Source organism: Gouania willdenowi, unplaced genomic scaffold, assembly GCF_900634775.1.
Source record: "Gouania willdenowi unplaced genomic scaffold, fGouWil2.1 scaffold_1_arrow_ctg1, whole genome shotgun sequence".
NCBI lineage: Eukaryota > Metazoa > Chordata > Actinopteri > Blenniiformes > Gobiesocidae > Gouania > Gouania willdenowi.
Window position 1 is genome coordinate 454,429 of NW_021144952.1, and position 21,622 is coordinate 476,050.

At 41.2% G+C, this 21,622-nt stretch overlaps 1 protein-coding gene across 4 annotated transcripts in view; it reads left to right on the top strand.

Annotated features, from left to right (window-relative positions):
- LOC114458870 (kinesin-related protein 4-like) overlaps nt 1-21,622 on the top strand; it is a 168,696-nt gene that overhangs the window by 125,570 nt on the left and 21,504 nt on the right. Inside the window, exons 3-4 of one of the 4 annotated variants that reach the window (XM_028441247.1) lie at nt 1,093-1,295; nt 11,093-11,140. The exons of 2 other annotated variants lie outside the window; for them this stretch is intronic. In XM_028441247.1, coding sequence (XP_028297048.1) covers nt 1,093-1,295; nt 11,093-11,140 — 251 coding nt within the window. The remainder of the gene's footprint in view (nt 1-1,092; nt 1,296-11,092; nt 11,141-21,622) is intronic. One more of the 4 variants, XM_028441248.1, reaches the window with a different exon arrangement.

Below are 21,622 nucleotides of genomic sequence, written 5' to 3' on the forward strand. Positions count from 1 at the left end.
TTGTATTTAGTCAGTTGGTTTAGTGTTTTGTTAATATAAAAAAGTTATTTATATGGTATTTTTTACTGTTTTATTAATACATTTATAGTGTTTTTAGAACTACTTATGTATTTCATTTATTTTGTGTGCCATATTGTTAAAAATATTCAAAAATAAACAGATTGATCATTATTTGTTTTTGTTTTTTTGTTTTTCCATTGATTTAAAAAAAAAAAAGAGTAAGGTATCAATAAGAGTAATATACCCATCCCTAATGTTGAAGAGGTAAAGCCACGGATTTATTTGCTTTATTGTTGTAATCTGTGCTTTAAAATTTACACTTCATATTTCTTTAAAGTTTAAATAAATCTGAGATTGTTTATTATGAAACAGAATGATTATTTCTTGTGTTCATTGAAAAATACACAAGAGGCTCTCGGAAAAAAAATCAATTTATTTTCAAAAATTGTTCAGCCCTGTAGTGTTTGTATGAATATTAACCTGTTGATAATGTTAATGTACTAATGACTGATAAACAGTGTTGTTCCTTTTTCTAAAGAGGTGTCACCCCAAAACAAATTTTTCGGACTATAAGGCGCGCACTATCAACGAATGGGTCTATTTTCATACATAAGGCGCACCGGACTATAAGGCGCACCGGTTTTATATTATTATAAGTGAAACAAAATAGTCAGATAAGTCAAACTTTATTCAACTCATTAACAATAACTCAACATTTTTCAGGTTTAACACATAAAATATAGAACATTACACTCACATTTTGAGTTCAGTATGTTGAAGCACAGTACAGGTACATATCACTCCACGAGGCGCTTGACTACGGTAGCCCTAAAGCGCCAAAAATCCATCAAGAGGTGCCGCTTCATAGTTTACCAAAGTTGTACTAAAACATGTTGACATATTAATTTCATACATAAGGCGCACCTGATTATAAGGCGCACTGTCGATTTCTGAGAAAATTAAAGGATTTTAAGTGCGCCTTATAGTCCGAAAAATACGGTAAATGAAGAATAAAACTTACTAAACCCTCTACAACTTGTACATGTATGACACTAAAGTTGATCTATCACGCATTTTTCTTATCCTTAACAGGTGCCAGCAGAACATGCAGCACATATCCAAAATGATCCAAAAGTGTCAGAACCGAGTTCTGTGTCAGCAGAACTTTGAGCTCTCTAAACTGACGAAGGTCTTTAATGAAATTCTGGAGGAAAACCACGGAGAACTTCAGAGCAGCACTTTGACATCAAAGGCAGCTCCTCAGCAACAGAAGAAAGAGAAAAAGTCCCGGTTTGGTGAGTAAGAGGAGAACCTGCGTTCTGCCCCATCTCCTTGTTTTGTTTGTTCTGCTGTAGAGAAGACGTTAAGCATTGATTTACAGACATAAACTACTAAGCTGAATGTTTGTAGATTTAGATTCTGGAAGGAAACCTCATAACTATCCTTCTCAGAAGTTATCAGCCGATAACGGAGAAATTATCTTTTCATCTTCTATTAGTTCTATTTGATGGATTACCTGCCTTTGTCCTGACAGCTTCGTCTAGTGTTAGGACCAGGAAATGCAGCTCCAATACATGTTTTGTGTTTGGGGTCTTACTTGTTTCATCTCTTTCTAAATCTCATCGCTGGTTTGTCAAAAAATGAACATTTGCTCTGAGTGGTGTTGTGTTCAAGACCGCACTATCCGAGACCAAGACTTGCCCGAGACCAGAATGCACCAAGACCAAGACTTTCGGGAGCCGAGACCGAGTCAAGACCAAGACTGAGACAAGCCGAGACCAAGACCATAAACATTATTTTTTTTCAATTTAAAAAAATATATAAATAAATAAAATTATGACAAGGTTCAACAGTTAAATAACATTCTCTCTTTAATTTTAGTTTATTTTAAATACATTTGACGGACAAAAAAGGTGCCTGCAAAAAATTAACTAAAATATTAAAACTACTACTGCTACTGATAAATTCACAATTATTCTACATATTTGAAAACAATATTTTTATGTCAGCTGAATGTACAGCAAGTGTTTAAAAGTATTTCTGCCAAGAAATAATGATTCTTGATTCTGATTCTTTCAGTTGTGCAGGTCAACAGGTCACAGATTTCATAAGATATTTTTTTTATTTGAAAAAGCCTTTACACAGGTTATTTTTATTAATTCACTTAGTTGATATAGTTTAATTTGGTTGCTGTAATATAACTAGAATATTCAATTAACAAAGGTTTCCAACTGTAACTGTAAAAGTGAAACTTTCTGAAATAAAACTACAAACAAGTTGTCAGCAGTGTAAAAAACATAGAGCTACAGGTAGATGTGAAACTAAATAAAACAAACTCAAACACTGGAAAAGTCATGTGACAAATTAATCAATAGTTATTGTTGAGAATTATTATTATTCTGGATACAGTGGAAACAGAAACTATAAAAATAATTATATTGTGAACCAGTTTATATTGTGGGGAACATATTATATACATAAATGTAATTGGAGTCTAAAGCCACAAAAAAAACACCACTTTAAAAAGAAAATAGACTAATATAAAACCTCTTTAGTTATTTGAGTCATTCTGGCTTGTGCAACTCTGCGGCGATGACGCGCTGGTGACGACATAATCCAAGATGGCGGCGGCCCGGACTACAGCCGACATTATGTAATAAAGCCTTAAAAGACATGGATATAATGAAAAGAGTGGATGGACAGATGCATAAACATGCAGACTTTCACACGGACACACACGGACTTATTAAACACACACAGACTTATTAAACACACACGGACCTCACTAAACACGGTAAACGGAACAGGCTTCACCGCTCGGCTGGCACTAGGACCCAGAGGCGGAGTAAGTGCGTCCCCTATCCAGCCTTCACAGGCTGTAATATCATCAGTTTATCATTTTACCAGTTTTTAGAGCTACTGTCTTTACCAGGGAGATAATATTTATTACTGGTGATTGTTTTCTGGAGTTTTACTGGGATTTTTACCAGTGATTAGTTCATATCTCCCTTGTGCTCCGCGGTCCAAACTGACACCGTAGCCACACACGTATGAGTGTCACACACGTCACTCAGTCACATTAAGGAAGGTTGTGGTCATTATACAGGGTGGATTAAATAATAAATAAAGCATTGTTTTATCCCGTTCTTCTCCGTGTTATTATCACATTATAAAAAAGTTTAAAAATAGCAGGAATTAGTGCTGGTCTCGAACGGTCTTGACGGAAAATCCCGAGTCCGGGCAGCCCGAGTCCAAGACAAGACCGAGTCAAAATGCTTCAGATACCGAGACAAGACCAAGACCTTTAAAATTTGGTCTCGAGACCAAGACCGGTCTTGACCACCACAACACTAGCTCTGAGAGTCTTCCTTCAATGAAGTATAGGCTTGGACACAATTAGTCATCATGAAATACTAAGTGCCAAATTTACCAGACATGGAACAGATGGCACTGCACTGAAATGGTTTACTATGGTTACCATGTGGTGAATGGAAAACAATATGTATATCTCAATGGGTTTTCATCTAAGAAACCCAAAGTTCTGTCCAGGGAAATGTTTTATCTATATCAATTATATCACAATGTCTTGAACTAAATTCTTCCTGGCATTGTTTGCGGATGACACAAATGTATAGCTTCTCATTTGAATTTTAAGACAATGATCAAAAATGTTAATGACAAATTATCTAAATTGTTTCTGCCAAACAAGCTAACCCTCAAAGTGAAAAAAAATGCAACTTCAAAATGTTTTGTAACGTGAACAAACTTTATCCAAATGAACAAATTAAAATGTTAAATAATAATGCTGACATTTAATTAGTTTAATCCACCCAATTTGTAGGCAACTGAGGCTCAGTGGTAAAGTGGATCGTTCAATAACCGAAGGGTTGGGGTTTCAAATCCCACTCTATTACAGTCATTGTTGTTGTGCTAGGCCAGGGGTCTGCAACCTTTACTCTCAAAAGAGCCATTTTGCCTAATCTCGCCTGGATTAAAGTCCTCCTGGAGCCAAAAAAAAAAAAAAACATTCTCAATAAAGACAATACAGTGTTAAGATTCCATACAGTTAAAAAAATATAAACTAATTTTATGAGTTAATGGAGTTGAAGGGCTACAAAAATAACTTGAATTTGTTGACATGTGAGTGATCATGTCAGTCAACACATGCTAATAGCTAATTTCTTGCAACAAATCAAGCATGCATTATGCATATTAAGCCGACATGTTGGCAATTAAATAAATCTTTTCCCACACAATTAAAATCTCTATTTTCTTCCAAAATAGTGTTTTTGTTGGTTTAGTTATCTTACCAGGGATTTAAAACTTAAGGTTAGCCACAGGTGCAGGAAAGTTGATGATCTGTAGATGTTGCAGGAGGTGAAGTAGGATGGTGGCAAAGTTATTGCACAATGTGATTCATTTTTAGGGTAACCAATTCTTTTATCATAATTTTTTTTTAAGTTATTGTCATTAATCATCAATACCATATTTTTTTAAACGCTACAAGGAGCCATTGCAAAAGAGTCAAAGAGCCACATGTGGCTCCAGAGCCACAGGTTGCAGACCCCTGTGCTAGGCACTTTACCCACATTGCCTCGTATGAATGGGTATGAATTGTGCATGAATGTTGTTTCTGGTTTGTTCCTTAATTCACTCCTCAGGTCATTTAACTGTATTTTACAGTTTTTTGTTTTCATTTATTAATTACTGTAACATTGTCTGGATGGCGAATTGTCCCAGATATCTCAACAAATTGCTTATAGTCCAGAAGAAGTTTCTGAGAATGATTTGTCAAGCATATAATTTACTACCTATTGATAACATAAATGCATATCTATCATGTTTATTCAGACCTAGGTTCATATACATGAAACAAGATGTTCCAGACACTGTTCATAACCTCTTTATCTCCACCTCAGTCTTAGGTGGAGCAACAATTTTAAAAGTGAGGGTGTTCTAAGGACAACCGTCTTCTCCCAATCTAGTGTTTACAATACTCTAAATGAAAATGAATGCATTATTGCTTTTCATTACAATGTTACACAAATACATTAATATCGAGTTTCAAGATGTACAATGGAGTAGCACACACTTTATGCCAACATCCTTTAACACTTCTTGTACAGTTATTGTTGAATTTTACAATGATTTAAGACAGCACAAACCATGTCTATGACTCATACCCAGTGTCATTTGGTGATATTTTCAAGAATACAGCAGCTTTCACAATAGATGTCTCAGAGCTATTTTAAATCATTCAACTCAAAACCAGTCTCAGAAAAAGAAAAAGTGCAAAATCATAAAACCATATGTCATTCAGCCTTAGCCAAGTTTTTTAATACAGTCAAAGTCTCACAGTCAGTTAACATTATGAGACACTGTTTTACTGCTTCATTAATCAAGCTGGTACATCTGAATCACACAACACACAATGGTAAAGTGAATTAACAAATAAATGTCAAATACAAAATAACTGAGTAAAACCGTCCAATAACTAGAAGCAATTCAGTTTTTTATTCTAGATTGTTGCAGTATTGTACATTTGAGAACATACATTATTAGAACAATCATTTTGATAGATGATAATTGTAAACAGTTTGTTGTTTGTCTTGCTGGGAGCACCTGATGAGCATGAGTCTAAAGGATGAGACGTGATGATAGTTTCACCGGAATACTTTTATTACGCACCTCCGTGCACACACACCGTAGCATCACATGCAGTCTGTCAACACGCAGTGAACCGAATGCCCCCTCTACAGGCACAACATGTAACATGCACTTCCTCAGTATGGTGGCTCTGTTTGTACAAACATAATCATTTAGCAAATGATCTACATCCTTTCTCTTTAGCTTGTAGCCTTATACAAACAAAACATCGCTCCATTATCATAGTGTAACATAAAATCACAACTTAGCCACTGGCTTTAAAATTTGTAATACCTTGAATAAATCTGAACTGTCAACACACTTCCAAAAACACAACATAACTTGTGTATTAAATGCATCAGAACAATCACACACACTTCCACTTCACGTTTGTTTTTTGTTTTTTTTGTTCAAACACATGTCACAGCAGGTATTTTTGATTTGGTCTTGAAATACGACCTGAACGTGTTACATATGGCGAACTCACACTGCCTTGAAAAACGGCCTGTGCGCGTGTAGGTCTTGCAGGAGATGTATCATGTGGCCTCGACACATGATACATGATCGGGGGAACACTGTCAGATGAAGGGGGAGCATTGCTCAGCTGAAAACGGGCAATGTTCTGCGTCACAAAGGTGTCATCCTGGGGTCGTGGAGGTGGAGGCTCTGCAACAGGAAGGATGTGGCGACGATTTCTCCTGTATTTTGCTCCGTTGGACTCAACGATGTAAGAACGGGGCTCTTTGCAGGTCTCCTTTACGATCCCTAGATTATCATAACCTTTCGGGGTCTGCATTCTGACAACCTGACTTGGAGACAAAGGCGTAAGGGGTCGGCTTGAAACGTCACAATAGCGCTTTAAAACGAGTCTCCTATTGTGTAGCTGGGCGGCGATCTGCATAGCTGGCTTTGAGCTGGGCTCCAACAGCTTGGTGCTCACCGGAATGGCTGCACGAATCTGTCGTGACATCAGGCGTTCAGCTGGCGAGCCAAGTGTTTGGTCACGGGAGATGTTTCTGAGGTTAAGAAGATTCAGAAACACGTCTGATCCATCTCTGTAAGATCGCTCCATCAGTTGTTTAGCACTCCGCACCGCTCTCTCAGCGAGTCCATTTGATTGTGGAAACTCTGGGCTGCTTGTGGTGTGTTTGAAGTCCCACTGTTTTGCAAAGTCTTTGAATTGTTGACTGGTGTATTGTCTAGCATTATCAGAGAGCAGAATGTGGGGTGTACCGTGTACTGAGAAATGTCTCTTTAATTTTGTGATCACGGCCGCTGATGTTATGTCACGAAGAAGATCGATTTCAAACCATCCTGAGTAAGAATCAACCAGTACTTGGTAGTGTTTCCCATGCCAATCAAAAATGTCCGCTGCAACTGTCGACCAGGGGAGATCAGGAACGGGGTGGAGCTTGAGAGGTTCCTTTTGTTGATGGGGTTTGGTGCTGTTGCAAACAGAGCAGGAAGACAGCTTTTCAGTGATATGTTTTGACATACCTGGCCAAAATATGATGCTCCTGGCTCGGCGTTTGGTTGCATCCGCACCAGGGTGGCCTTTGTGTACAATGTCTATGTACTCGTTTTGCAGGGACTGAGGAATAACAGTTTTGGGTCCCTTCATGATGATGCCGTCATCCACAGTCAGTTCATCCCTGTAGGGGAAAAAGGGGCGAATGGCAGGCTGGAGCTGGTTTTCTCTGGAGGGCCATCCTCTCTGAATGACTGTAGTGAGCTTCTTTAGCATTGCATCCTCTCCTGTGTATTTTCTGAGTTCCTCGAGGCGCGCTGTTGAGATGACACTAACAGACATAACTTCAAAGGAATCATTTTCAGCTGTACTCACTGGAACGTTGGTAGCTGGAGCTCTTGAAAGTGTGTCTGCCACATACATGAGTTTACCTTTCTTGTAGACTAAGGTTATGTCGTAGCTTTGTAATCTCAACATCATTCTCTGGAGACGAGCTGGTGCAGTATGGATGGATTTCTTTAAAATCGTCACCAGGGGCTGGTGGTCGGTCTCTACCACAATGGGTTTACCATACACATAGTCCTTGAATTTTCAACAGGCAAAAACAACAGCCAACAGCTCCTTTTCGATCTGTGCGTATCGAGTTTCTGTGTCTGTGAGGGTGCGTGAAGCAAAAGCCACAGGTTTACCGTTTTGCAGGCAGGCAGCTCCAAGTCCAAAACACGAGGCATCGCACGTGAGTGTGACGGGTTGTTTAACATCGTAATATGACAGTACTGGTGGGCTTGATAGGCAAGCTTTGAGATGGTCAAAAGCCTCCTGATGCTGCTGAAACCAGCACCAAGCGGTGTCTTTGTGAGTAAGCTTCCTCAACGGGGCTGCGATGTCACTAAAGTTTGGGATGAACTTTCCAAGGTAGTTAGCCATACCTAATAAACGTTGTAATGAAGTAACATCACTCGGGACTGGCATGTCTCTGATCGCAGCGGTCTTTGCTGGGTCGGCTTTAAGGCCATCACTTGTGAAAATATGACCCACATAACCTACATGATCCAGGCGAAACTTGCACTTTGCTGGATTCAGTTTGAGGTTAATCTCCTTTGCACGATCAAGCACTTTCCTTAGGTTAGCATCATGCTCAGCAACATCCCGACCTCCGATGATGATGTCATCGACAATCACTGAGCATGCATAGCCAGAAAATAGCTGCTCCATAGAACGCTGAAACACTTAGCTGGCAGAGTTTATGCCAAAAGGCATGCGTAGAAATCTATAGCGTCCAAAGGGTGTGCTGAATGTTGTTAGCATTGAAGATTTCTTATCGAGCTGTATTTGCCAGAAAGAATTTTTAGCGTCTAAGACTGAAAACACAGTCGCACCAGCCATCTGTGCTGCGACTTCCTCAACACTACGCATGGGATAGTGGGGTCTTTTTAGAGCTGTATTAAGGTCTTTTGGGTTGATGCACAATCTGATCTGTTCTTTGTCTTTCTTATGTGCTACCACCATTGATGAAACCCAATCAGTGGGCTCTGTGACAGGTGTTATTACACCTATGATTTGCATACGATCTAGTTCAGCTTTAACTCTCTCTTGCATCGCGACTGGAATGCGGTGAGCAGGGCGGACGACAGGCTGAATGCTGGGATCCACTGTCATAGAGTATGTGATAGGCAGCTCTCCAAGTTCATCATTGAATAAATCACTGTGCTGTGTTTTGATCTGCCTTGTAAAATCTGTGTTAGTGTCCATAGTGAGCTGGTGAACATCATGGCTCATTGTCACAATTCCCATGTCAACACAAGCACGGAATCCAAGTAGAGGCTGTACTTCTCTGTCTACAATGAAGAATAGTAAAGCATGGCACTGCCCCTTTAAACTGCAGGATAATGTAACAAGGCCCTTAGTTTCAATCTTACTGCCACCATAAGCAACAAGGTTTGTGGCGTTTTCTTTAACTACAGGTTGCTTCAGCTTTAAAACTTTGCTATATGTCTTTTGAGACATCACATTGCATTTAGCACCTGTGTCAACTTTCATTTCAATGGGCTTGTTGTTGATGTGTACTGTTACAAATCCTTCATCTTTTTTATCATTTTGAGGATTTATGACATCGATGTTCTTGTCGACGTCAACACCATCCACATAAAAATAATCTTCACTGAGTGTGGCAGGCTCCTCTATTGCTACGTCATGCACTGAGTGTCTGAGAGTGCTTTTACTGAAACTGGGCCGGCTGCGTGGTGTGGACTTACAGCATTTTTTGAAATGGTTAAACTTTTTACAGTTGTGGCACTGTTGTTCAAAAGCTGGACACTTTTCCCGCTTAGCTGCATGGCTGCCCCCACAGTTATTACAGTTCGATATAGTCCTATGCAGTGACAGCTGTTGTAGTTTAGGCTGCTGCTTTCAGTGTGAAAATGGCTTTATGCTGTCAACACTGGTAGCTTTTATACCGAGTGTCTTGCTGCTTTCATCTGTCATTTCGTGAATACAACAGATGGAAGTAGCTTTATTTAAGCTCAAGTCACTGTCTCTCAAAAGTGTCTTCCTCAGAGAATCATTGGTGATGCCACAGACTATTCGGTCACAGATTAGCTCATCAGCTAAATCTCCAAAATGGCAGCTCTTGGCTTTAATTCTCAGATCACTGAAAAACAACTCGATGCTCTCACCTTGTCTTTGATTTCTGGAATGAAACTTGTGCCTCTCCATTGTTTTGTTGCTTTGAGGGTTGCAGATTTCACGAAATTTCAGTTTCAGGCACTCTGGGTCCTCTCTGGACTCAGCAGGGGTGATAATAGCTCCATCTCCGCCCACAGCATGCACCTCAGCCGCGTAGACGAACGAGCGCTCCCGCTCTATGGCCTCCGGTTCCGCAAGATTGAGGAGGATATAGGCCTTAGTACTTGCAGGCTTGTCGAAGTGTGCTGCAGCGTCAAAAATGTCATACTCCCTCTCGAATATCCGCCAGTTCTCAGCGACATTCCCGTCAAAAACTACTGGGTCTGGTCTGCGAAATCCCTCCGCCATTTCAGAGACGCAACGTGGCTCTGGTTAGCTTCCCAGTTAGCAAAATCCAGCGGAATGCTAAGGAGGTACTCACAGGAGGAGAGTCTGTTCAGATTCTGACACCATGTAAACAGTTTGTTGTTTGTCTTGCTAGGAGCACCTGATGAGCATGAGTCTAAAGGATGAGACGTGATGATGGTCTCACCAGAATACTTTTATTACGCACCTCCGTGGACACACACCGTAGCATCACATGCAGTCTGTCAACACGCAGTGAACCGAATGCCCCCTCTGCAGGCACAACATGTAACATGCACTTCCTCAGTATGGTGGCTCTGTTTGTACAAACATAATCATTTAGCAAATGATCTACAATAATCTTTAAAACTATTTTCATTTGACCCCTCACTAATGGAAAATCCAACTCGTCTGTTTCTAGCTGACTTTTTACAAAATGTGTAATAACAAGGGAGGGAGGAACAGAACTTTTTCAACTTTGGCCTTCTGAATGAGACTAAAAGAATGTATATCATTGTAGAAAAACCATTATAAAGAGAAATTTTTCATTATACTGCCTCTTTAAGCTCGTCTTCCCGCCGTGTCACTGCTTCTTCTTAATTTCCGGCAAAGTGGACGCCACAAGGTGTATTACTGCCCTCCACTGGACTTTACTGTAACTACTAGAACCCCTCAAACGTTCCAGTGTCATTGGAAATCACCCCGCCACATCACTTTACAGGGCTCTGCTGTTAACTCTTTATTTACTTTCTCTGAATGGTGGCTTCATCAATTGGCTGGCAGTGATGGGCTTCATGGCCATTCAATCAATCTAACTGGACCAATATGTTTTCAACAATGAATGTGCATTATGTTATATCATAATATATATGTTATATATATTATATATATATATATATAAATAATTACTGATGTTTATGCAAAATCACAATAAACATTTTTTTTCAGTTCTTCCTTCACTTAGTGGACATGCTGAACCGAATGATAAAAACCAAGGTACGTACCACAGAACATTTTGTGCTGTTAGAGTGAAGATACTCTTGTGTTCAAACTTGGGATTGCATTCAGAAAGACAGAGTCAGAGGTTTTGCTTTGCTGAATTAATCAATGTATTAACATATTTTAAATGAACAGAAATGAATCAACAAATCATATCAAGTCAATAGAAATAACAGGTACTCATCTAATATACAGCTGTGGTCTGAAGAAGGCCCTCTTTCTGAAGGTGCACAGACATCATTCAAACCAACAAACCCCAGCGGTCTGCTGACTTCAGCCCGGAACATAGATTTTCTCAGCATTTTTGTCCAGTCGTTATCTTGTCTGTCCTTCCTTTGGCCTGGCACATGGCTGGACATGTGTGTCTTCTTTTGTTGTTTTGTAGACATTTGTGATCCTCAGGATCAAACATGAGCTCATCAAGAGATGAAGACATACACACATTAGCCGCAGTATCAAATCTGTTGAAAAACAGATTTAGTTCATTGGCCTGGTCCACACTATCTTCCAACCCTCTGTTGCTGGCTGACTTAAAACCAGTGATGGTCCTCATCCCTTTCCAGACTTCTCTGGTTTTGTTTTGCTGAAGCTTCTTCTCCAGCTTCCTGCCATATTCCACCTTAGCCTCTCTGATTGTCCCTTTAAGGCCCCCCTGTATTTTTCTCAACTCCACCCTATTACCATCTCTGAAAGCCCTCTTCTTATTGTTCATGATGGCTTTGATGTCCTTTGTTACCAGTGTTGTGCTAGTTACTGAAAAAAGTAACTAGTTACCGTTACTAGTTACTTCATTCACAAAGTAACTCCGTTACTATTTTGATTACTTACATCAAAAATTAATGCGTTACTGGATAAGGTAACTTTTGAGTTACTCAGAATTAAAGAGTGTATTATTTATTTTGGGTCATTTGTGTCCATACAGCTTCATATTAGTGCTGTAATAATATAATAATCCACTGTTGATCAACTGCTATAAAACAATGATAAATGATGTGCATATAAAGCACAAAACAGCTGCTCCAAAATTAAAACAGTAAATTTTCAGCCTTAGCACAGTAATGTAAAGTAAGCTGTGCATATTCCAGGTGCACATTCTGCTGTTGAAAATGCTTGTAAAAATAAATGTGGAAAAACAAATTCACAGCATTTTTCTCAGCTACACAATGCTAAACATATCAGGCTAATGAGCTGCTGTTAGCAGTGACTCAGCAGCAGCAACAAGCTGCTTATTTACAACAACATACCGTGCAATAGTTTGGCTGACCTGTCCCAGTCACAGTCCGTTAAAATCCAGTCGCAGTGTTAGCTTAGCTTCACTGATGCATCTTTTGGAGACAAAAATAATGCGCGTAATTGCACTCTGAGAAGCTCATCCTGCTCTCGCATTGACTCGCAATGATTGGTGCACGTGATGTAAACAGAAACACGCTGGCAATGCTTCTTCTTCTACTGTTTTACTGTGGTTGGTACGGCATCCCGCCAAAATATGTAGCGCCACTGTAAACAGGAAGTACACTGCAGCTAGCAAAGTAACGGACAAACGCACCATATTAGAGAGAGATAGTACATACAATCACTCAAACTTTTGACAGGTGTGACGTCACGCCCTTTGTCCCGCCCCCAAACCGGAAGTCCCGCCTTCCCAAACCGGAAGTCCCGCCTTATTGCACCCGCCAAAATGAAAAAAAAAAAAAAAAAACCTGACCTACTTTGCTCGTCTCTATGCACATTAGCGTGGCTTGAACATACAACCTTTGGACACACACACACACGCACACACACTGGCTTGACCATGTCTAAAGGTAACATTAGTGAAACTGTTATTACAATTCTACAAGAATCAAAACGTATTGCCGGTCAGCATGAAAAGTCTTTGGTGTTTTTGAAAAGAATTCAGACACCACCTCCATTTCCTTTGCATCAAGAGTGGTCACTTGAAAGTTATGATGAACGCGGGAGCTGGGGGTACGTATTCAAGTATGAGACGGGTGAACTCTGTCTGTATCAGAAGAATGTTTATGAAACCACGCAAATGTCTGCGGCTGATTTGTCGTCAAATGACTGGGGTGTATTAAAACTAGCTAACCCTAGAAACATCAAAAATAATGAAGAAGAAGAAGAAGCTGCTTCTGATACTACAAAAAAGCAAAAGCTGAATCCTTTTCCCACATCCACCGATTTATGTGAGCTAAAAGAACCATTTGTGAGTATTTGGTTGACAAAAACATCAGGCACAGCCCGTTGGTTCTACCGCGCTAGTTATAAGAAGCAGAAAGACAATACCCCTCAGCAGAGATCAAGACATTACTTTGTTCTGGATCTTTTCAACTCAGAATGTGGGGTTTTTTGCAACATTTTGACTCTGCCAGCAGTAGCATGGTCAGAAAAAATGGAAGAAATCAATGATAAAATTACCCTACTTTTTCACAGTTGCCGCGTCTGGAGCGATACTTTGATGGTACAAAAATAACCATCTTTCATTTTAGACCCTCCCCCCACCCTAGCCCCCTCCTTTTAAATAGGAGGGGCATACTTTTACAGTCTATAAAATACATCGGTCCAAACCATAAGTTATCCACTACTGAAAGAAAAAAGCTGCTGGAAGAACCATGCCTTCTACCAAGAGAAACACCAGAAGCAACCGTCTGACTCCTAAAGACCTTTCAAAGTTTTGGGGGCCTTACACTAAAACTGACCAGCACTACCAGGATGCAAAGCGTTCGGACGAGCCTCCACCATCCCTGGAGTCATCGGTCTCGCAGGAGCTTCTCTCTGATCCGCAACTCCAGGACGACGCGTGTCTGAGCACACCGCCACCATCTCCGGTGTCGCCGGACACGCAGGAACTCTTTGCCGACAGTCAGTGCCAGGATGCTGTGTTTATGGACACACCTGAGTCTCCCCCCGCCTTGCCTGACACGGAGGATCTCTTCTCCGACATGACTTTAACCACACCGAACCGCAGAGGTCCATCGTCGTACCCTCGGTCCTTATCGCCTATACTGGAAGATTGCTGCGTCGTGGTTGCGCCCTGCACACACATCACCGACTCCTGTCAATCATCCACAACCACCTCCTCCTCCTCCTCCTCTTCTGAATCGACAATGTCAGAAGACAATTATTCAGGAGGTACCGAGCCAGATCAGACTACACCCGGAGAAGGAAGTAGTGCTGAGGATCAGACCCCGCCCAGATCAGGCGGTAGCGGCGGGAATGAGATTGACAGTGGGCCCCTCGACTTCGCTAAAACGATAAAAGCGGGTGTGCTTCATCTTCTCAGCTACGTTCTGGACAAGTACAAGAGAGAAACGTGCAACGGATGCAAAATCCAGCATCCCAGCCAGCGGCAGCATGATTGCTTGGATGTCCTCGAGCACGAATTCTACAACGACAACTTTCATGGACTGATGAAAAAACTCTACACCCCCAAGTTAATTCCGGCCATCAAACATCTCTTGAACCTGTACAACATTCCGACGGAGGAACGCAAAGTCAGAGCCGCCGTGCAGATTCTTTTGCTACGTTTGAGGTCAACGTCCAAAATCCACGACACCATATTTGACATGTATGACACGCTGGTCGGCGAAAAAGGGGTTACGATCGAGCACCTGGAAGAGATGGCCGAGTTTTGGAAAAATCCTTGATTCTGTTTTTGAGAAATAAAGCGGAAATGGGGAGCTTCTTTGGAAAGGTCCTCGCCGACATTGAGAGCCAATTGGTAATTTCTCAGTTAATTAAGCTATTGTGTCAGGTTATTGAGAACAATGTCTCAGCGTCTACAAACACCAATGTTTTTGTCAGAGACACGGACATTAAGAGACTGGAAAACTTGTTGGCAATAACAAGATCCCAACCCGCTCCGGTACTTTGGAGTGCGATGATCCGCGACACAGTATTTTTGTGCCAATCTGGTTTGTCCGAATGCTTTAAAGAAATTTTAAAAGACCTGGCTAATCATGTAGTGAGAGCCTCTCATCTGCTTGCATTTTACGCTCTACTCGTTGATGTTACCACCAAACTTGTGCTAAAAAATCATTCGGTAAATATCATGTTTGAGCTTGAAAAAATACACAATGTCATTTACCGTACTGTGGATCATTCTGTACTGGCTCAGATTTTAACAATGATAAAAAGGTAGATTTAGACTTTTGTATGTTGTGTGCTATTGTTTTAATTATTCATTCATGTTAGTTGTTGTCTTTTGGAAAAGCATTGTGTTTGCTAATGTTTTATATCTATATATGTATACTTAAAATGACTGATGCATCGCTAATAAAAATGAATAAATACTGTAAACCCTCTCTTTTCTTCTCATTCTTCCTTATCATGTCTGAGATACGTTTCATGAAAAAAGTATACTACACCCCAGCTCACCACGGTAGCTTTGGCGGTGTAGAGCGACTCCGTAGAGGTGTGCAAGATGAAATGGGAAAGACTATCCCTGTAGAAAATGTTAAGAAATTCCTATCAACGCAAGATGCATATACTCTACACAAACCCGCCAGAATACATTTTCCTAGAAATTGGGTTTTTGTGTCTCGCCCGCTAAATCAATTTCAGGCTGACCTGTGCGATATGCAGGCCCTGTCTGAGCACAATGATGGGTACAATTATTTATTAACGGTCATAGATGTATTTTCCAAGAAAGCTTACGTGAGGGCTCTGAAAAGAAAAACCGCAAAGGAAGTGGTGAATGCCTTTGAATCCATTTTTGCCGAAAGTCAGCCGCCCAAAAAAATTCAAACCGACACGGGGAAAGAATTTTTTAATAAAAGTTTTGGGGTTTTGATGAAAAAATACGGAATCGTTCATTTTTCCACAGCCAGCGATCTCAAAGCTTCTGTGGTGGAAAGATTCAATCGTACTTTAAAGGGTAGAATGTGGAGATATTTTACAGCAAACAACACTTTGCGATACCTCAATGTCCTACAAGACTTGGTGAAAGGTTATAATCACAGCTATCACACCAGTATTAAAATGAGGCCTGTGCAGGTGACCTCGGACAACACCGATCAAGTGTTTCAAAACTTGTACGGTACACCTCAAACACATCTTCCAAAGATGAATTTTAAGAAGGGTGACATAGTCAGGATCTCAAAGTTGAGGGGAGTGTTTGATAAAAAATATGAACAGAGTTTTACGGATGAAATGTTTACAATATCACACTGTGTACCCCGCAGACCACCTGTGTACAAACTAACAGATTATGACGGAGAAGCCATCCAAGGTTCATTTTACGAGGCAGAGTTGCAAAAAGTAACGATGGACAAAGACAGAGTCTATCATGTAGAGAAGATTCTGAATCGACGCACCTTGAAGGGTGAAAAACAGGTTTTTGTACAGTGGAAAAATTGGCCCGAGAAATTTAACAGTTGGATCAAGGAATCTGATTTGAAAAATGTATAAAAGATCTACGCAAGATGGCAAAAATCATCATTTCACCATGTACGGCCCAAAGGATGAAGGGTTTTTCATCACTCTTCCCTCCAACGCCAGCCTCAACGTTTTTAAAGACAACAAGAGTTCCAGTTACCGGGTGGATTTACCTCAACATATAAATTTAGACGGACGCTGGGAGGTAGCCATGACGCAAATTTCATATCCGCACACCTTCTTTACCATAGCGCAGAGTGACGCCTATTTTTATTGGAGGGAAAAACCCAAAGAACCGGGGAAAGAAAGCGTCGTACATCAGCAGAGATTTAGAGGAGGCTATTACAATACCATAGGAACCTTTCTGAATGAGCTGAATAGTTTTTTTAGAAAAATAAATTCCGATATTTATCTCGTCTATAGCGGTATTCAAAAAAAGATGGAATTCCAAGCCGGAGCTCAAACTCACGTACTCTTTGACGCACCAGCGGCTTACCTGCTGGGACTAAAACCGGGGGAATGGTTTGTGTTTGACCAAAAGTTTGCACACTACCCAGCCGATTTACGCGCAGGTTTTTACCACATGTATTGTTACTGCGACATTGTAAGTCCGCAGATGGTTGGTGATGTATATGCACCGCTTTTGAGAACGTTCGATATTAAAGGAACGTACGGTGACATTATCACGCAATATTTCAATCCCTCTTATTACTTACCGGTAGCCAAACATCACATTGAAAACATTAAAATTGAGATAAAATCAGATCAAAACAAACCGGTGGATTTTACCTACGGTAAGACTATCGTAACGCTTCACTTTAGACCCAAAGCATGAAGCCGTCAGCTTATATAAACCATCCGTCTAAGACAATGTCATTCAGTGTCGAGACGTTGAGCTAAGGTAACTACCCATTAGTCTAAGGGGGGTGTCCTTTTGCGAACATCGTACAATAAGGTACATTGTTTTTTTTTTGGTACATCCAGAAGAAGAAAAAAAATTAAAAATGGTTAGGGCCACCTTGAGAGAGGACCCTCACCGTTTTGTATCTTATTATGAGAGTCAGGTCGGCGGGAATTTGCCCGGCTTTTACGGAGCCCCGGTAATGTATGGGCGAGGGATAGGATCTTTGTTTTCTAAATTATTTCGTTTTATTAGTCCTCTGGTGAAGAAGGGTTTCGCCATAGCTAAACCGCATCTTAAAGAGGCAGCCAGCAACATTGCCTCGGACGTGTTCGCCCGTGCGATGGCACGAAGCAGTGATTCAAAGCAAGAGGGGAGCGGCGGTATTATGGTCATGTCACGTAGATCGAGAAAGCGACCTCCCGGAGAACGAGCCCCTTCAAACTCTAATAAACAATCACGCGGTAAGAAGAGGAAACCAGTTGCAAAAAGCAGACGCGCGAAGAACAAGTCTACCCGGAGCTCCGATATTTTTTAATTAAATCAAATATGGCACTGCTGCACCAGAAATCTCCAGAGTGCACCCTCGCAGAATTAGATATATTCGCCATTCCGATGACGCAGCTTTCGATTGATGATAAAATCTACACTGAAATCTCTCCCTTGTCGGCCATCGCCGACGGAGGACCTATAGAGTTTTTCATCCCCGGAGATGGGGACAAGTATCTGGACCTGAACGATACATTGTTACATCTCCGTGTGAAAATCACCAATGACGATGGCACGGACCTGGCAAACGACGCATCTGTAGCCCTCATCAATTATCCTCTAAATACAATTTTCAGTCAGTGTGACGTTACTTTGGGGGATAGGCTGATTTCGCAGTCTAGCGCTACACATCCCTACCGCGCTATGATTGAGACTCTTCTCAACTTTTCAGAGAACACTCTGAAAAGTCAGTTTAGCGCAGGCCTTTTTTACAAAGATACAGCCGGTGCAATAAACTCTACAGTGACCGTTAACGGACCGAATAAAGGATTAAATAAGAGAGCGGCTTTCACAAGCACCTCCAGAGAAGTGCACCTGCTCGGCCCTCTTCACGGAGATATATTTTTCTGCGAGAGACTTTTGCTGAATTCGGTTGATTTGAGAATTAAACTGACCAGAGCTAGCGACGCTTTTTGCCTCACCGGAGTCCGCGACTCTACGTTTCGTCTGAAAATATTGGGAGCCTCTCTGTTTGCAAAAAAAGTCTCTGTGTCCCCGGCTGTGCGGTTAGGTCACGCCGCAGCCTTAATGAAAGGTAACGCTCTCTACCCCCTCTCGCGGGTCAACGTAAAAACATACTCCATACCGGAGAACTCTAGGATATGCACCCAGGAGAATCTGTTTCTGGGTTCCATGCCCAAATACGTGGTACTGGCTATGGTACACCACGAAGCCTTTACTGGGAGAAGAGACCTATCACCATTTAATTTCATTCACAACGACGTTGAATACCTGGCTCTCTGTCAGGACGGCAGACAGATCCCCGCAAAGGCTTTCCAGCCGCAATTTAACGCTGGGTTATCCGTCAGAGAATTTTACAACATGTTCCTGGCTACAGGGAGACATCTTAAAGACTTACCTCTGAGCATCACCCGGGAGGATTTTAACGAAGGATACTCTCTGTTTGTGTTTAATCTCAACCCGGGCGATGACAATGACGCCCTCTCCCCCATTTCAAACGGAAATCTAAGACTGGAGATGAGATTTAGAGTTCCCCTACCAAACACCACTACGCTTATCGTCTACGCCTGTTACGATTCTATTTTGGAGATCAACGCTAAGAGGCAGGTTCTGGTGGATTATTATTGAGAAGATGGATAACATTCAACTAGAGACTCTATTGCATAGTCTGTTGGGGGATGCATTCTGCGGTGTGTGGGCATCGGATCAACTTCCCTCGCTGAATCCGTCTTTTAAACCACCCGCCTACTTTATAGTCAACACACACCCCGGTCACATGCCCGGAGAACACTGGTTAGCTCTGACCTTGGAAAAGAACCGCAAAGCCACCTTTTTCGACTCTTATGGATTCCCCCCGGACTTTGCGCATTACCCTACAAGCATCTTACAGTTTTTGAAAGAGCGCTCACAAAACATAGAATACCACGACAAGCAGTTGCAACACCCCCTGTCAGCGGTTTGCGGACATCACTGCGTCTATTATCTCTGCCATCGGGCGTGCGGGTTATCTTACGGACAGACGCTGTCTCTGTACGATGATGATGTGATAAAGAATGATCTTACGGTGTACGAATATGTCAGAAAATATCAGCGATGTGTTAAAAATGAATTCAATCGCAATCCAAAACAGGGGAATTGTTCTTTACAAATGCTTAAAGATTGTCATAAATAAAAAAAATTACTTTTTTTATGCTTTGCCATTACCCACGTGTATTTTGCTTTAAAAATGTACACTCACAAAATATGCTCAATAAACATTTTTATTGATGAAAGACAATAAAATGTGTCATGCCTCACAGTTATTTAAGATGAAATGTTAATCCAAGGCGATGATAAAGTATTTTGTTTTCCAACAGTCCGTTCGGCAGCTAATTCTCTCTCGGGAGTAATCCATTTTGGGGATAGTACACGGAACGCCTTTTTTCTTCTTTTTCCTTCAGGCGTTTCAAATTCTTTATCACGGAAACCACCGGCCTCCCTCTTGAGCAGACGGTATTGATCGCGAGCATGCGGGTTATTTATTGTGGATAAGGGGATGTTTAGTTCTGACAGAGTATTTAAAAACTCTGTCCACCCCGCAGGCGACGGCTCCCTGGTTTTTTTCTTAAAAGGGTGGGTGAGATACTTTAACAAATCAATCACGTGAGAACCTTGCACAGCGTCGCCCCTGAAAATGAATTCCCCCTTGGAATTCCAGCCTTCATGATTCTCCGATATTTTTTTTAAGACGTACTCTGCGCTCTTGCGATCTCGCTGGGGGAGGTTTTTCAAAAGATCTTCGTCCGTACGGTCATCGACGGATGTTTGTGGTTTGTGAGAAGACGTTTGAGCTTTGGCGACATACGGAAGATCCAACTGCTCCGGGTGCTGGGTCGTTGCCGCTCTACGATCCTCTCTCTGACCCTGCTTCATAAAGGTCAGATATCTTTGCAGTAGCGCGCTATACTTTTTAATTTTCTCATGAGGACTCACACCCTGCTCGTTCAAGATTGTTCTCATACGGTCGTCCAAATCCAACTCAGCGTTCTCTCTCATGGATGGCGAAGGCTGAGTTAGACTCTTTAACTGGTGAGGTGAAATAAGAAACATTTTTTGGGCCTTCTTTAAAGTCATTATCTCTGGATCAGTCCTACGATGAGATTGCCGAGCAAAGGCACGACGGTCGAGAGCAGAGGTAGAATAAAACCACCAGTTTGCTTCTTTAGAGCCCGCTGCTTGTGTTTTATACTGGTTTTTTTATCGGCCAACAGCTTGATAATTTTTTTCTGCCTCTTCAGTTTTTTAAACTGAGAAGGATTCAACGGGATGTTTCCTTTCAGAAGATTTAAGGCGATCTCACACAATGCTTGGATAAAATCGGGGGAACTGTGAATAAGAATGTCCTTTCGTTTCTTGGGTGAAGCGTGATACAGAGCCGCCAACAAGGGGGCGTTTCTTTTTATACGTGCCGACATGATGATGATGATGATTTACGTTTTGGGGGTGTAAACGGCGAGACGTTCGTGAGGCAGTACGCCGGTCCTTAGTCTGTATAGCTCTGGGCATATGGGTGTGAGGTCTACTATTAAATACCCGTGAACATCTTTGGTGGCGTCATCAAAGCTCTCTAAAAAAAATGCCTTTTGTGAAGGATAAATTTGATGCGCCAATATGTTAATTTGGAGTTTATCCCTGGGATTTTTAAACATTACCAAATAATTACTGTTCAAACTTATAGTACGACTGTGTTTACCTTGATGAAACATATTTTGGGTTAACATCATGACACTCATATTTCTATGATGTCGAAATTGAGTAAAAATCTTTACAACTTCGGGGTGGTTTGAAGCCTGAAAAATAACATCATCCAGAATAATCAAATGTTTTTGATCCGGAGGAAACAGGTTTTCATCTTCAAAAGAATCAGGTAGACCTTTGACAAATTTTATATTTTTATTCATCTTTTGCATCTCATTGTAGATGGGTTGAAAACATGT